This window comes from Ictidomys tridecemlineatus, chromosome 1 (genome assembly GCF_052094955.1).
Source record: "Ictidomys tridecemlineatus isolate mIctTri1 chromosome 1, mIctTri1.hap1, whole genome shotgun sequence".
Lineage (NCBI taxonomy): Eukaryota > Metazoa > Chordata > Mammalia > Rodentia > Sciuridae > Ictidomys > Ictidomys tridecemlineatus.
The window spans coordinates 72,743,333-72,761,521 of NC_135477.1; the positions used below are offsets into that span (position 1 = coordinate 72,743,333).

Genomic DNA, 18,189 nt, shown 5'->3' on the forward strand with positions numbered 1-18,189 from the left:
TATGCTTTATCACTGAGCTACATCCCCAGCCTTGGTATAGTATATGTTGAACTTCAGTGTAGTAGTCTTATTTCTGAGAAATTAAACATTTTTCAAAATTAAAAGAAATAAAGCAAATAAGTTTTCAGAAAAATGCTGAGAATTCATTGCCAGAAATCTTTTAAAAAAGAAATAATTCCATAAGAGGTAAAATAATTGAAGGAAATACATAACTACAGAAAAGAACAAGTGATAACAGAAAAAGGTGAATATGAGCTGGGTGTGGTGGCACACACCTGTAATCTAAGTGACTCAGGAGGTTGAGAAAGGAGGATCACAAGTTCAAAGCCAGCCTCAGCAACTTAGCAAGACATGTATCAAAATTAAAAATAAGAAGGGCTGGGGATGTATCTCAGTGGTAAAGCACCCCTGGATTCAATCCCTGGTCCCAAAAAAAGAAAAGAGAGAGAAAACAAACAACACAGTGAATTCCAAAACCATTTACTATCCATAAGAACGGGAGTCTAACTAGAGTAAGATATATTCCATGCTTATGTAATCATATCAAAATTGATTCTGCTGTCATAGATAACTAAAAATAATAAAAATAAAAGAAAAGGTGAATGTATAGGGAAATATAAATAACTGAAGAGGGCTGGGGTTGTGGCTCAGTGGCAGAGTGCTTGCCTAGCACATGCGAGGCCCTGGGTTCGATCCTCAGCACCACATAAACAAAATTAAATAAAATGAAGGTATTGTGCCCAACTACAAATAAAAAGTAAATATAATAAATAAATAACTGAATATTGGCAATATAAAACAACAAGAGGGGGCTGAGGATATGGCTCAGTGGTAGAGTATTTGTGTGGCATGCATGAAGCCCTGGGTTCAATCCTCAGCACTGTGAAAAATACATAAATAAATAAATTGGGGAGGGGGGCGGTGTTCAAAATACATGTAGACACTTAAATGCTTGGCTACAATGACACAAAAGTTGTTGAAGTATAATGAAGTTGGTATTCTAGGATTTGGGCATTAACAAGAAAATAGCAGGAATCATTTTTATAAGACTGCAATAAATCAAAGATGTACAGTATATAATCTCTAAGTTAACCACTTAAAGGAACCAGCCTAAGAATATAAGACTAACAAAAAAGTATATAGATGAAAATTAAATAAAATTAATATTAAAAAAGAAGGGGGTTGTAGCTCAGTGGAAGAATGCTTACCTAGCACACGTAAGGCATTGGGTTCAATCCTCAGTACCACATAAAAATAAATAAATAAAATAAAGGTATTGTATCCATCTACAACTAAAAAATATTTTTAAAAAAGGAGAGGAGGGAGACAAAATGAAACAAAATGGGTAGTAAAATAGAAAACAAATAGATGAAAAATCTGAATACAATTAGTAATTTCACTAAATGTAAATGAAAAATAAATGTCAGTTTAGATTTTTTAAAAATGAGCTAAACCATGTGCTGCTTAAATTATAACAGAGATTGAAAATAATAGAATGGAAAAGATACCATACATACCCTGCAGAAAAACAAAAAAAAATAGGTTAGTCAAAGCAGATATTTTAAAAGTGCTACTTAAGATAAGGAAAAACATTTTATAATAATAAGTGTTCAACCATAAGGAAGATATCACAATCCAGAATCTATACTAAATCCAATGAAAGAACTTCACAATATAAAATGCAAAAATAAAGAACTGAAAGGAAAAATAAATCTACAACTATAGAAAAAGAGTTTAACCTAACTCTCTTAATGATTGATAGAAAACAGAATACCCACTTCAAAAACAAAAAATAAAGACAAACCAGAAAGGATACAGAAACAAAATCTGAACAACACAATTAACAAAGTTGATAAATTAACAAACTGATAGACATTTTACATATCAGAATATATTTTACAATAAATATCAATATATATCAGAATTTATTTATATAACATCAGAATATACAGTTTTTTCAAGGGTAAAAATAGAATTACCAATATGCTTATATTCATAAACCTCAACTACCTTCAAAAGATTAAAATCCTTTCAGTATGTTTTCTCGTAAATTAAGCTATAAATCACTATTAAAAAGGTATACAGGGCTGGGGATATAGATCAGTTGGAAGAGTGCTTGCTTCACATGCACAAGGCCCTGGGTTTAATCTCCAGCACCACAAAATAATAATAATAATAATAATAATAATAATTATTATTATTATTATTAATATTATTATATACAAAATTGCAACATGTTTGCAAACTAGAGCCTACTAGTAACCCTGTAAACCATGGGGGGGAACCCCAATATCAAAGAGGTCTACATATTTAATGTAAAATCTATCAAAATCCCAAAAGCAAAAATAAAATGTAAACCTTATCAAAATCCCAAAAGTTTGGCTGGGTGGGGTGGTGCACTTCTGTAATCCCAGCTGCTTGGGAGGAGGAGGCAGGAGGATTTCGAGTTCAAAGTCAGCCTCAGCAATTTAGCAAGGCACTAAGCAACTCAGTTTCTAAATAAAATACAAAATAGGGCTAGGATGAGGCTCGGTGGTCAAGTGCCCCTGAGTTCAATTCCAGTTCAATTCCCCCCCCCAAATCCCAAAAGTTCAAAAAATAAATAAAGTTTAAACATAAATAGAAAAAAAAAACACCCTAAAAGCAACAGTATTGCCATTGTGAAAAAGTTTTGTTAAGTTTTTAAAAATTAAAAATAGAATTAATGTATTACCCAACAATTTCAACTCTGGTATATAGTTAAAAGGAGTGAAAGCAAGTTCTCAAAGAGATATTTTGTACTACCATGTTCATAGCATCATTATTCACAGTGGCTAAAATATGGAAGCAACCCAAGTGACTACTGATGGATAAATAAATAAATAAATGCTAAAGATGCAATGGAATATTATTCAATCTTTAAAATGAAGAAAATTCTGACACATTCTATGACATGAATAAACCTCAGAGCATTATACTAAATGAAGTAAGCCAGTCACAAAAAGACAAATGCTGCATGATTTCACCTTATATGAAGAATCAAATTCCTAGATACAGAAAATGGAATGGTGGTTGTCAAGAGGTTGGGGAGGATGGGTATTAGGGAAGTTGGGATTTTGTTTTTTTATTTTGGAACTGAAGACTGAACCCAGGGACACTTAACCACTGAGCCACATCCCCAACCATTTTTAATTTTTTAAATTTTGAGACAGAGTCTCGCTAAGTTGCTTAGGGCCTTGCCAAGTTGCTGAGGCTGGCTTTGAACTTGCAATCCTCGTGCCTTAGCCTCCTGAGTTGCTGTGCCACCACACCTGGATGGGAAGTTGTTTTTTAATGAGTACAGAGTTTCAGTTTTGCAAGATAAAGTTCTCAAGACTGGTTGCACAAAAATGTGAAAGTACTTTACATACTGAATGGTGAGTACAACTTGAAGATGGTTAAGATAGGAAATTTTATCTTCACAATTAAGAATAAAAAAATTTAAAGTTCATGACAGAATCTAGGTGATAATAAATTTAAGTGCTTGGTGTTAATTTCAATTTAGCTGTTTGTTGGAAAAGGAAAAACACAGACTAATTTTTCTCATGAAGAAAAATTAACATAAAAAAGGAAGTAAAAACAACATAAAAAGAAAACAAACCACAACCAAGAGTGGTTCATTCCAAGAATGCAAGAACTGTTCTACATTTTTAAAATCAATTTGCCACATTATCCGAATATTTTATTTAGGGTACAATATTTTAAAACTTCCCTTTGGATTTCTTCTTTGACCTATTAATTATTTAGAAATGTGTTATTTTCAAACATTGAAAGACTTCCCAGATACTTTGTATTTAACTATATTCTCTTATAAATTAGAGCATTTATTTTGGCATTATTTGAATATTTTAAAATTTATTGGGACTTCTTTCATGGCACACAATGTGGTTTCTTTTAGTAGATGCTCTTCTCAATTCCCCCTGAATATCAGAAAAATGCAAAGTGAAATCAGTGTGGTTTCACTATATACCAACCAGAATGGCAAAAATAAAAACAGGAGAACCATTCAAGATACTGGTTAAGAACATGAAAAAAAAAAAAAACTGCAACTCTCATTCACTGTTGGACAGATATAAACTAGTTTAATCAATATAGACAACTAATAAAATTTACAATAAAACTAGAATAGTAGCTATAATCCATAATAGGTAAATAATTACACAGCATTTTAAAAAGAATTCAAGATTAAGTTTAAACTATCTTTTATTATCCTTCAAGTTCTAGAGAGATGAATTGTTTCGTTGTTTTGGTATTGTACTGGGACTGAATTCAGGACCCTGCACAAGTTAGGCAAGCACTCTGTCACTGAGCTATATCCCCAGAACTTTTTAAAATTTTATTTTGAGACAGGGTCTTGCTATGTTGCCCAGGATGGCCTCAAACTTGTGTAGCCTCCAGAATAGCTGGGTATAAAGGTATGTACCACTTGCTTGTCCTAGAGTTATGAAATTTAAAAATCACAAATTAATATAACTCATATTAAGTTGCCATATAATCTTTCCCCATGTGTTACTGGCCCTTTCATGTATCAATAAATAACAGAGGCCAGAATCTTGAAATGAATAATATTTTATAAACTTTTGTTCACAATTACCAACAGACCTCATTGTTGACCCCTGAAAGGGTAAGCTAGAAAAAATCCTGGCCAAGTGCTGACACCATCACCTTTTTGCTGAGATTCATGTTCTCCATCTTAGCCTTAAGCAGCTTCATTTTATTCATAGTTATTGAATTTTCAATGATCTGTTGCCCAGAAGGAGAAGGCTCAACTTCTTCATCCTCATCTGTATACAAATTATACACTGAACCACCTCTGCAAAGAAAAATAACAACTTCTTGAAATTTGCTTGATTCCAGCTCAAAAATTAAAACTCTTCTATGTGCAATAGCAACTATACATGCTACTACCTATAAAACACTAAATCCTTTTTGTCAATATAAATGCAAGGAAAATATATTTCAAAAAAATGTTTTTCTCAGGAGAACAAATAAATGGGGATAAATACTGCATCATGAAAATCTAGGACATTTCTAGAACAACTGGTCCAACTAAAAATCTAGTATACCTGAGCTTCTCTTAATTCAACATTCAACAAATTATTGGTAAAAATCATTGGACACCTGTTAACAGCATTCACAAAGGAGCAAAATCCATTTCCACAAGAATGCTCTGATTTCATTTTATTAGCCAAGGCTGACAGATGTGCAGCCTACACCACAGTCTGATCAGATTTCCATGAATTAGAATAAAAAAGAAATTGGTACAGAAGTACAGATTTTTCTTTATCCTGAAAAGATTCTCACTAAAAAGAAAAAAAAGAACTCATACACAGGTATAATCAGAACATTTTCTGTTCCTAAATAACAAACAATAAAAAAATTTTAAAAAGGGCTAACAATTTTTTTCTGTTTGGAAACATAATTACGAAGAATAGCATAAGACTTTAACATAGAAAAAAGACACCTCCAAGTCAAGCCATGACACACATTATTAAACATGTTAAACTTTCAATTACTGATCAACCATCATGATATATTTATTTACACTTTAAAGAAATATTTGGAGTCTCTTTTTTTTCTCAGCATACCTGGAGAATGATTAAAACTTCAGAGCAAATTAAGAATACATAATAGTCACTGTGGCCCATTTACTTATATGAATACCAAAATGTACAGCCATGCTACATAAGTATGAGGATTAACAACATATTTTCTGTTCTATCTTCTTGAAACAAATGGAAACAATTTAGGATAGACTTAATAACTTTAATATAGCAACTAGCCTCCACAACCCATTTGATCTGCAGTTCTTGATCTGTGATTATCACTGCTACCTATAGCTAGCTGATTGTCACCTGTGTATACTAATGGACAAAAATCACAGTGCTAAAGTAGTCACATTGCCTGCCATTTGCTGAACGCTTACTGTTCAGGCGCTTCCCACACAATATTCCTAATCTTTGCAAAACTACATAAGGTAGACATTATATCCTAATTTATAAATGACAAGATTACAGTTAAGGGAGGTAAGTGATTTGGTTTAAGACGAGGAAACTGGTGAGCATAAAAACAAATGCCCCATTCTGTCTTGTTCCAAAGCTGATTCTTCTTACTTAGAGAAGTAAGTTGCTTCCCTAGGCACCAAATGACAGATCTTACTGCATCAACCTTGTACACTCAAATGAGTCACAGAATGTATAGTGTGTGATAGCTTTTATCTTGAGGTCAACGCACCTGAAAAGGAGGGATATGAGAGTATTTTTGTCAGTTCACCTTGAGGAATTAGAAAAAGTAACTCAAGTTTACTCTACTCTTGGTTACCTTGCAATATTTTAAATTAAATTAAATTTAAATATTCCTTTGTTATCTTATAACATTTTAACTTTACAATACTTAAAGAAATTTTTGACTCAGTCTTACTGTCATAAAAAGATCTACTCTCCCATGGAATATGTGTTTAAAAGAATAATCAAGGTATTTTATTGGATTCATTTTAGAATATAAAAAACACCTTAAGTTCACCTTTTTCCCCCAAGAATTACATTATTATATTTTCTCTCAAAAAGCACAGTGTCATAAGATCAGTTAGAAGCTAGTCACAAATTATAACTACATGGCAAAATGTAACTAGACTAGAATAGCATAATAATTTATAAACTTATTTCAAAAATATCCTTATAAATTTAAATATTCCAACATTTTTTTGAATTCCTACATATTTTTGAGTACTATACAAAACTTTCTTCAAATAATTTTAAATGATTAAGAATAAGAAATGGGAAAATGTGATATCTATTTTAACATAAATATTGTTCATCTCAAAGCCAATACTTTGAGTTTTACAAAGAAGTTACCATTTAAGTTTGAAATGGCTCTTTATAAATCTTTAAAAAAAAAACCAGAACAAAACAAAAAAAAATGGAAAGGTAGAATGACTGGAATGAACCAAAGAACACCCAGTTCTACCTGTTTCTTCTTAGAGCAGGTTATCAGGGGCCTATCACCTATTATGGATGCTCATGAACGAAAGATGGTTTTCACATTTTGTGTGTGTTTGGTGCTGGGGATTAAACTCAGGGACTTGTGCATGCAAGGCAAGCACCCTACCACCTGTGCTATACCCCAGCTCAGTTTTCACACTTTTAAATAGTTAAAAATAATAATGGTGTTTCATAACACACGAAAACTGTTCAAAATTCAACTCTGTCTTCATAAACATAGTTTTAGTGGAACAAAGCCATAGTCATTTGATTGTATATCAGAGATGAGTATCTGTTACAGAAAATGCATGTAGTTGTCACCACTCTGAAGCTTGGCAAACCACAAATCATCATGACACAGTCATAATTCAATCACATTTTGAGCACTATGTGTACTGTAACTTTTTTATATATACTAATATGTCAAAACAAGAAAAGTGGATTTCAAATGCTACAATTTTAAGGCATAGAGGAGATTATGTTATCAGTTTTATGGCAGAGCCTTTTTTATGATGAAGTGACACTATAGCTTTGCTAAAGGACACAGCATATATTAGAGACATTACCACAGTAAGCACTCATAGCAATATTCCCAACTTGCAGGGAAGCAAGAATAAAATAAATTAGAAAATTTACAATGAAATCTCATTGCAGTATAATTTCTTCATAAAATAAAAGATGAAAATGAGATTACAACCAACAAAGTGCTTATTTGCTAGCCAAGCAAGAAAAGGTATTTATCAATAGTGAATTAATTCTACCATGTTTGATCACAGCAGCTGAAGAAATGTGTACAGAGAAAATAAACTTCTTTAAAGACTACTTTTCCAGGAAGAACAATTTCTTGAAGATTTGACATTAGAGGCAATGACAACACTCAATTTTAAATTAAAGCAAATAATTTTGAGCCATTTTCCTTGGCTTCAGATAAATCTGCATTTGTTACCAATATTGCTCACGTGTTATTGTTAACTAAGGGTATCAACACCAAAGTATAAAGTGACTGAAGAGTTAGCCTCTCTGAATAGACTGCATGAAACTATTACAGGTGAGAATATTTCCAAAGAAGTTGTTAAAACACTAAAGAAATATAACTTGAAGTGAAATCTACCATATGTGTAAAGCTGAAAAAAAGTTTAAAAGTTAAAAGCTGGGCAAATAATAAAGTTACTAAATATTAACTTTACTATTCATCACTATGTATTCTGCAATAAATATCTGAATCTACCATATATTATTAAACTAGTAGGGCCTGTGGTAAACTTCACTTATTCCACGGACTTAACTCATGGACAATTTGATGCCTTAGCAGTGGCAAAGTTTTATTGTGGGGTTTGTTGTTTTATTTCCCAGGGATTAAACCCAGGCCCTAAAGCAGGCTAGGTGCGTGCTCTACCACTATTATGGCTCCAAACCTAAACACTATTTTTTTTTTTTTGAGAGAGAGAGAGAGAGAGAGAGAGAGAGAGAGAGAGAGAGAGAGAGAGAGAGAATTTTTTTAAGAGAGAGTGAGAGGGGAGAGAGGGAGAGAGAGAGAGAGAGAGAGAGAGAGAGAGAGAGAGAGAGAGAGAGAGAGAATTTTTAATATTTATTTTCTAGTTCTCGGCAGACACAACATCTTTGTTTGTATGTGGTGCTGAGGATTGAACCTGGGCCGCACGCATGCCAGGCAAGCACGCTACCGCTTGAGCCACATCCCCAGCCCCGAGAATTTTTTTAATATTTATTTTTTAGTTCTAGGTGGACACAACATCCTTGTTGGTATGTGGTGCTAAGGATCGAACCCGGGCCGCACGCATGCCAGGCGAGTGCGCTACCGCTTGAGCCACATCCCCAGCCTTAACACTATTTCTTAAGCTCTTGGATTTTCGAATGAGAAGAACCATCTTCAGCCAATAATATCAGAATGAATGCCTTATAAATTAGTTTTCATTGTAGAATTGATAATGTTTCCTAACAAATTCAACCTAAAATGACAAGACAAAACAATTGTTACATGTGAAACTTACACTGCAGTAATGGCATTTCAACAACTAGTGTTGTTTGAATCACATGTAATGACACGTTACAATATTTGTGTGGGAATAGCACTCTCACAAATTTATAGCAGATATATTTTCTGAGCTCAAACTCTAGATCTTGACAAGTTTTTACACCATGATACAAGTTTAAAGGCAATCTCCCATATTTCAAAATCCACTTAAATGTGCAATGGAGCACTTCTACCTATCTTCAATTGAAAGTGATTAATCTGTGATACCATGAAATGTTAAAGGAAAACAACAAAGACAAAACTAACAGAACTTTATGAATGCTTTCCAAATGGTGAATATGCTCAATTAAAATCATATGCCCGGGCTGGGGTTGTGGCTCAGTGGTAGAGCACTTGCCTTGCACATGTGAGGCACTGGGTTCGATCCTCAGTACCACATATAAATAAATAAAGGTATTGTGTTCCATCTACAACTAAACTACAACTAAAAAAAATTTAAATCATATGCTCATGGGCTGATATCAATAGTTGACAGTATTTACCTGTGTGAAAAAACATTCAAAGATAAAATCATAAAATCTCATTGCTGATCAACATTAAGAGGTGACCTTTAGCAACTGGTTTTACAAATTTGATAGGCAACACTAACATTCAACCTCAATCAAGTAAAATACTCTCATAAAAATAATTCCTTTGGGGCTGGGGATGTGGCTCAATACCATGCGTGTGGCCCGGGTTCAATCCTCAGCACCACATATAAACAAAGATGTTGTGTCTGCTGATAACTAAAAATGTAGTCATTTATTGTTTTTTCTTAAACTTGGTTTTGAACCCAGGGAGCACTTTACTGACCTATTTTCCCACCCCTTTTTAAATTTTAAAACAGGGTCTCTCTAAGATGTTGACACTGGCCTCAAATTTTCAATCCTTCTGTCTTAGCTTCCTGAGTTGCTGGGATTAAAGGTGTGTGGGCCACCATGCCTAGCACAATTATTATTCTTATCTTTTGAATTTTGCCAGTAAAAGTTTTGTGAATTTTTGTTTCCTCTCTTGTTACAAAACTACTTACATAATATCTTTTATTTGAGCCAGGGTTGTGGCTCAGTGATGGAGCACTTGCCTAGCATGTGTGAGGCACTGGGTTTGATCCCCAGTACCACATAAAAATAAAAACAAAGTTATTGTGTCTATTTACAACTGAAAAAATATTTTTAAAAATAATATCTTTTATCTTATCTCTTGGTTCAACAATTCCAAAACAGTTACTATCAGGGGACCTTTACAGAAAAAGTTTGTGGCCCCTGTTGTAGAGTAATAAAGCCCCTTCTAGAATAGACAGGATAAATGTCCTTCATGTATGATCAGATAGTTTTCTACTACCTTTCCTATCTACTCCTTTTCTTTCTTTGTCCAATTGTGCTAGATGAGGAAAAAGGAAGGAAAAAAATACGTAACAGAGAATTATCTTGAGAGGGACAATTATATGATTTTAATCATATTTGATGAAGATTTTAGGCTAAAAGTTGGCCAAGGAAAATTTGAATCAAGAAGAGAAAATGACATTTTATGCAAAAGGGAAAAGGTGAATGAAAACATGGTATAATGAAGAGGCCTGGAAAACAGGATGTCAGGCTCTCCGGGCCTCATGTTAGGCTGAGGAGCGAGATTTCCTTCTTTAGGAGAGTCAAAAGAGGGTGAACTAAGGAAGGAAATTCAAACAATCATGAGCCAGCATGTGGAGAAATAGGTGTGAAGGAATTCTACTATGGCCCAGGACAGTTGCTCTCAATTGCAATACCTTATCTAATCTAGCCTATATGTGGATGCCATGGTTTACAGTGCTAACCAGACCATGATATATTAGAGGACAGTCAACACCTATTGTTCTCTGTAGACAGACAGACAGACAGACAGACACACACACACACACACACACACACAAAATCCTTCTTGCACATGTGCTCTGCGGTAAGCAGAATCCTAAAGGAATTTCTATGGTTCCCAGTCCTGGTGTTCCTACCCTGTATGGTGCACTGTTTAGGGTGGGCATGACCTATGACTAAATTCTAGCCAACTGATTGTGACACAGGTAAAGAGAGTTTGTAGATGTAATATAGGCTCTAAATCAGTTCATACTGAATTAATCAAATGGGATCTGAAGATAGCTGCTAGTCAAGGACCAGCAAAAACTATGGCCCTCAGTCATATAACTGAAAGGAAATAATTATGTCAGCAATGTGAATGAGTTGACAGTAGATTCCCTTCCCCACCCAAGTCTGCAGATTAGAATGCACACTTGCTGATACCTTGTGTATATCCCATAAAATACCAATAAAATACCCTCAGCAGAGTACCAGCTTTATTGTGCCTAGACTTCCAACCTCCAGATACTGTTCTCCAAAAAACAAGTTGTTTTTTTTTTCTTTTAACAGTTTTACCACTAGTTTTCTCCTCTTCCTCCTCCTCCTTTTTTTTGGGGGGGGATGGGGTGGGTAAGATGTACTTCAGTTACCTATAAAACCTTTTTTTTTTTTGTCTGCTTGGCAAACATCTATTCCTTGTTATATTCTCTTCCTTTCAGAGGTATCCCTAACCCTCCATGTTTCAGATAAAATGAAGTCCCTTTCATCTGTCTTCCCAGAATATGAACATTATATCACCAACACCATTAATAGTAGATTGTATGCTCAATGAAGGTAGGTATAATCATCTTTATACAGCAGGACCTAGGGTAGTGACTAGCTATAAAATTTCAGTAATATTTAATGACTTAAAGTGAAAGGAGATAAAGAATCAGAGGAAGTTAGAATGTGCAGAAAATTAGAAGTTATTTTGTCCAATTTCCTGATTTTTCTATTGCCTAGCTAAATATCTGCAGAGGTTGCCTTTCTGATTTTAGAAATAGTATTTCTCTCCCTTTTACAGAGTAGGAAAATAAAAACAAAGAAGGAAAGAGATTTATCCATCTTCAAGTAGTGAAGTTAAATTTTTAAAAAATATACTAACTTCGGGTTTAACACTTTCTACAGGGTTACATAATAACACATTATCACAAGACTATAACCTAGTAGGTATCTCAAAATTTCATAAAGTAACAGAAACAAATCTTTTTATGAAAAAAATTCTACTATGAAAAGAAACTTTTAGAAATAACTTTTTAAGTATCAATTATATGAAGGATAATTTCAGAATTATATATTAGGGGGAGGAGCGAGGAAGATGCATGACATTTAGTCAATTTTGTTGTAATACCAATAATATCTTGACAACATAAGATAAACATAAAGGTTTATGGAGTATAACGTCTGATATTGTCCTTTTCTAAGTGAGACATGCAAATGAAAACCTATTTACCTTAAAGATTCAGATAATGGTGTTAAAGTGCCATCTCCCCTATCTACTACACGAAAGAAATTCAATTGATCTCCTTCTCGGTATACCAAATATGTAACTTGTTTGTTGCAGGAGGTCTTCTCCCAGACCTCATCTCGACTGGAATCCATGTACTCAGCCATCTCCCTAAGTGGATCTTCCACAGGAACTACAAATGGAAAAATTGACAAACAAGCTTTCAATTTACATCAACTTTTGTGCGTCTCCATACAGTGACAGGATATAATGTGCTGAATTTGAACAACCACTTTGTGCATATAATATGTACATGACATTCTTTGGATAAGTATTTGGTGTTTTTACATTAATACAGCATTCTTGTGCTGTATTAATATGAAAGAAACAAAACACATTACTATGCTTCTATGTCCAAAGACCCTTTAACTAAAACAATAGTTTTGTATGTGCGCGCGCGCGTGTGTGTGTGTGTGTGTGTGTGTGCATGCTATTGGAGTCCACATATTTGCTGATTCTATGACATCATTATCTATGGTTATTTTCACTGTAAACCTTCTCTTTCTATATTTTTAAATATTGATTCCAACAATTAATAATTAAAAAGCAACAATAAACTTACTTTAGGCTAAAAAATAAAAATGCACACATATTCACAATTGGAAGACATATCTAAGAAATGAGAAGCACTTCCTCTTTCTAGTTTTATATAATGGCTGAGTTATTCTTAGATTTGTTTCTTTTTTGGTAGTGTTGAAGATTGAACCCATTGCTTTATACATGCTAGGCAAACACTCAAGTAGACAATATAACCCAGAACAAGAGAGATCATTTACTATACTAAATTAAAATGTGTGAATGGTCAATATGTTGTTTCTGAAAAAGATCCTCCCAGGACTCCAATTGTCCTGAAAGGTATCCATGTGTCCAGATGTGTCCAATCAGAGCACACAGAAGCCACTCTGAAGGCCCCCCAAATGGCAGATTCTAGTGGTCCACAGTTGTCCTCAAGCTAGAATGACAATCGCAGCCATCATTACAACCTGATCATCTCCACAATGTCCATTGATTTTTACCCCTGGTGGTGGGAATAGGTATCAAGAGACTGCAGGCTCATAGGATGAATGTTCCAGTAGACCTGGGAGTCTGTTTGAGGGGAAAAAAATGTGCCATGTCATGCTGCAAGACTATTTGTTCTCTCCTAAAAGAGGCAACAATTATGTAAGCTTCACAACTTTTATTTACTAACAGAATCACAATGTTATACTACTTTTTAAAAAGATGTGAGCCATGTGTGATGTCACATGCCTGTAATCCCAGCAAATTGAGATGCTGAGGTAGGAGGATTAAAAGTTTGAGGCCAGCAACCTCAGCAATTTAGCAAAACCCTCAGCAACTTAGTGAGATCCTGTCTCAAAATTTAACAAGGGCTGGGGACGTAGTTTAGTGGTAATGTTTCCCTGGGTTCAATCCCCAGTACTAAATAAACAAGTGAAACCAGTGGAAAAAAAAAATTAAACTCTGAATGTAATTAGGTAAAACATCAAAGATGTTCCCATATCCTAAATTCATATCATTACTTATAAAACATAAAAGTATAGAAATATAATAAGATTTAGCTTTTTAATAAAATAATTATTTAAATATTTTGATTAGCTCTTTGACAGACACAAAGTATATAAATATTTAAAAATTTTTTCAAATAAGTCCTTGCCCTTTTTAAGTTTAGTAATATTTTACATTATATTACTAAGAAATAAAAATTAAGATATCAATATTTTAGGCTTGCTACTGCTGTTACTAAAGCCACATTAAAAACCTTTCCTGAATAAGTAACAGCATATATATATATACATATATATATATATATATATATGTATATATATATATGTATATGTATATGTATGTATGTTTATACTTGTCTTTTCACAAAAGAAAAGGCATTTGGATTTTATCAGCTATAAAGTAATACATATGGACTTAGGGTACAATTTAATTCTAGAAAGGAAGTATTTGTACAATGCTAAATACTATTGGAATTCAAATGATAAAGGTACTTATTTGAAATAGCAAGACTAAATTAGCTTTAAATATGATTTCCTGTACATCCACAACACTGGGATCCTAACTGGAATAAAATACACTCCATGTTTATAAATATATATCAAAATTGACTCCACTATCATGTATAACTAAATAGAACAAATTAAAAAATGCAATAAAATATGATTTCTTGAATACATTATGGAGAAGTCCTAAATCTGGATCAAGTTGTCTTTTTTACAAAGTTTTTAATTACCCATGGTAGATAATATCAAGCATTTAATTTTTATAAAAGTTAATTCAATAAAAGTAAAATTATTAAAAACTTAATTTTAAATATTAAAACATAAGTTCAGTGCAGATTTTTAAATCACAAACATGGCACAGAAAGTTTAAGGGAAAATTATTAGACAGACTTTATTACAAAGCTTCAATTATTAGAGGCACAGCGGGCAAAGGTTTCTGGGCCTATTTGTGAGCAGAGCTTCTTTTTTGTCTGACATTTCAGAGAGGTACCAGGAACAGTCTCTGCTCTTTGAGCTTCACAGTGCCACCCAAGGATGATAGAAAGAAGATGCTGGAAAGCTGACCAAGAATGACAAGGACCCAGTGAACAAATCTGAAGGTAAGGTCAAAAAAGAAGAAGTGGTCCAAAGGCAAAGTTTCAGTCAAGCTCAACAATCTAATCTTGTTGGACAAAGCTACTCATGACAAACTCTGCTTGGAAATTTCCAACTACAAGCTTACATCCCCAGTTGTGGTCTCAGAGACGGAAGATTTGAGGTTCCCTGGCCAGGGAAACCCTCAGGACCTCCTTAGTAAAAGACTTATCAAACTGGTTTCAAAACACAGAGCTCAAGTAATTTACACCAGAAATACCAAACGTGAAGATGCCCAGCTGCTAGTAAAGATGCATGAACAGGTCCAACCAACTGTACATTTGGAAAAATAAAACTTTATAAAAGCATTCAACTACTAAAAGCTAGTGATTGATGCCTTTCATTTCTGCTTTAAAAAATCTATATATTTTATATATAAATATCTTATATATTAAATATAAATATTATATAAACATATATACAAAACACTATATGTATTATTAACACTCATTTTCATATACATATAAAATAATTTTAGTCCCAGTAAGAAAAAGTAAATACTTTTGTATTAAGTAAATACTTTTGATTAAATACTTTGGTTTAAAGACACATAGACAACTTTTAAAAGTACATTAACAAGGGACTGGGGCTGTAGCTCAGTAGTAGAGTGCTTGCCTAGCATGTGTGAGGTACTGGGTTTGATCCTCAGCACCACATAAAAATAAAGAAATAAAATAAAGGCATTCTGTCCATCTACAACTACAAAATTTAAAAAACAATACATTAACAATGGAATTCACATGCCATTAAACACTATTTAATTGTATCTTAACATAATGGCGCAGTAAACACTTAGGGTTCTTATACTATCCTAAGAATTGTTACTATAAACATTGCTTACTATAAACATTAAAACTATTTTTTAACTCTAATTCTTAGAAAGTTCCTAATGTCAAGAGTGCTATTTAACCATTCCTAAAGTTACTACTTTTGCTTTCTCTAACCTAAGCAGAACAGTAGAACACCTTTCACAAAACCCCTCGAGGTAGGTAAGAAAAGGGTGGTAATAATATTTGTACTTTTTGTTATTCTTGTATGTTTGTTTTCTTAAAAGTACTGGGGATTGAACCCAGGGTCTTATAAATGCTAGGCAAAGTACTCTACCACTGAGCTACATCCCCAGCCCAATAATTCTATTTTTTAACCAAAGTTATGAAGCCAGACAGTATATAATTTGATATGTGGAAGTAGTCTTGCAGTAGGATTAATACTTAACCTTAATTTATCTGGTTTGTAAAGAATCAAATAAAGAAAAGCCTTCCTCGAAATGAGATGCACAAAAGCAGGAGGAGCAGGAGTGTTCTGAATAGATGCCTCAACTTGGTAGGGATGTGACCTACCTGAATCAAGAGTCAATGTGAACACTTCCAGCTCTTCCTGTGCCTACAATCTTCTTGTTAATCAAGTTTCTATCCATATCATCTTTTCCAAGGGCTCTTCCTATAATCCTACTTCCACAGACATTATCATATTATCTTGTTTCCTGAAAAGCACTTACAACCACTTGAAATTATATCAATTCTTATACATTTATTTGTGGCAGCATCATAAAGCATGGACTTTGTCCCCCATATTTACTGCATTTGGGACATGAAACTAAATATCACAGATGCTCACTATATATTTGTTGGATAAATGAATGGTCTCTAGAGACCAACCACATTCTGAGAAAAGATTCAACCAAGGCCAGAAAAATATTCATAAAACCCAGCTGCATCAAAAACTCTGCAATTTTCCATAGCAATCATTAGTCTAGAAATTAAAGACTCAGTAGATAAAATAAAAGCAAGACTAGTATGAACCTAAAGGCAATGATAACATAATATTTAGACTATATCACTCCATTTCTTTTTCCTATACTGTGAGGTTTATTTTTAAATCGTCTTGGATTGAATCAGGAGCCATTAGACTTTCTAGAATATATTTCAGAGTTCCAAGCTCTAAATACTTAGCTTATAAAGAGTAATGCCTAAAGAAACAAATGCAATTCTTCTAAGACCTAATAGCATAAAGGGAACTTGACTAAAAATGTTGACTTGAAATTTATTATTGTTAAATTGCTTGAAGAATATAATTGTCTAATTGCTATAATATATGCCTACCTTTTCTAGTATTTATAGGTCCACCACGCATAGCCAATACCAGCTTCAAGGTACAACCTTCTGAAATGCTGTGAATAGTTAACACAAAAACAAACTATAATCATCAAAATACTCAGTTTAAATGTAACACTAACTATGTGCTGGTTTATTAGCCATAGTACCTACTCTATAAAATATAAAAAGATACAATAGTATTATTAAATATAAAATGTATTTGCCTGTATAAATAACAAAAATGGCAAAGCACGGTGACACAAACCTATACTCCCAGCAGCTCGGGAGGCCGAGGCAGAAAAATTGTAAGTTCATAGCCAGGCTCAGCAAAAGGGAGGCACTAAGCAACTCAGTAAGACTCTATCTCTAAATAAAATATAAAATAGGCCCAGTGTCTGAGTGCCCCTGAGTTAAATTCCCAGTACTCCCCTCCAAAAAATGTTTAGAAGTTTTCATAAGCCTTAAATATGATGTGAAATTCAAAGTACTGGAAGGGAGTACTGGAAGTGAGTGTAATCATGTAGCTTAGTCTCTTCATGCCACATGTAAGGAGAAAGAGGCCCAGGTAAGAGGCTTGCCCAAGACCCGAAGTATTGGAAAATGGCAACTCTATTCAGTATGGGAAAATAGCAAATCTACTAGGTCTCCTAACTCCCAGTACTCTTCTAGTACTCTTCACACTACCACTCATTCTTTTGTTTCTTTTCTTAAGAGTAATGAATTATGTGAGAGGAAAGAGGAAAAGACACAAAAAGCCAAAAAGTATGTTTGTAATCACTAGTGCACACAGGGTCGCTTAGTAACAGAAGCAGGGCTTAATGAGAAAAGATTTGGTGGAGAGCAATTCCATATTCCTAGAATTTGTGAAAATGGAAGGAAGAGGAAACATGGCCAGATGAGAATGGGTCAATATTCAAAGAAAGAATCAAAGAAGGCAAGATGTATAAAGGTGGGAGATAAACAGCTTAACATGAAAATGAAAAGGCAAAACACAAGTATCAAAAGACAAAGATGGGGTAACGACCCAACATATCTATAGTTCAGAATTTTAT

General features: G+C 33.6%; 1 protein-coding gene and 1 pseudogene across 21 annotated transcripts in view; one reads left to right on the forward strand and one right to left on the reverse strand.

Moving 5' to 3' along the window:
- Zfand4 (zinc finger AN1-type containing 4) overlaps nucleotides 1-18,189 on the reverse strand; it is an 89,388-nt gene that overhangs the window by 15,523 nt on the left and 55,676 nt on the right. For 15 of the 21 annotated variants that reach the window (XR_002485545.3, XR_005728022.2, XR_002485544.3 and 12 more), the window contains 3 exons: nucleotides 17,144-17,211; nucleotides 12,346-12,532; nucleotides 4,684-4,831 (listed from right to left, as the gene is read on the reverse strand). Coding sequence is in view for 18 of the 21 variants with exons in the window: in XM_021735751.3 (XP_021591426.2) it covers nucleotides 4,684-4,831; nucleotides 12,346-12,532; nucleotides 17,144-17,211 (403 nt within the window). In the remaining 3 variants the exon portion in view is untranslated. Of the gene's footprint in view, nucleotides 1-4,683; nucleotides 4,832-6,131; nucleotides 6,236-12,345; nucleotides 12,533-17,143; nucleotides 17,212-18,189 lie in introns of those variants that run through there. The other 6 variants (XM_021735752.3, XM_078042346.1, XM_021735754.3 and 3 more) reach the window with 4 other exon arrangements.
- LOC120885368 (small ribosomal subunit protein eS25 pseudogene) lies at nucleotides 13,504-15,300 on the forward strand (annotated as a pseudogene).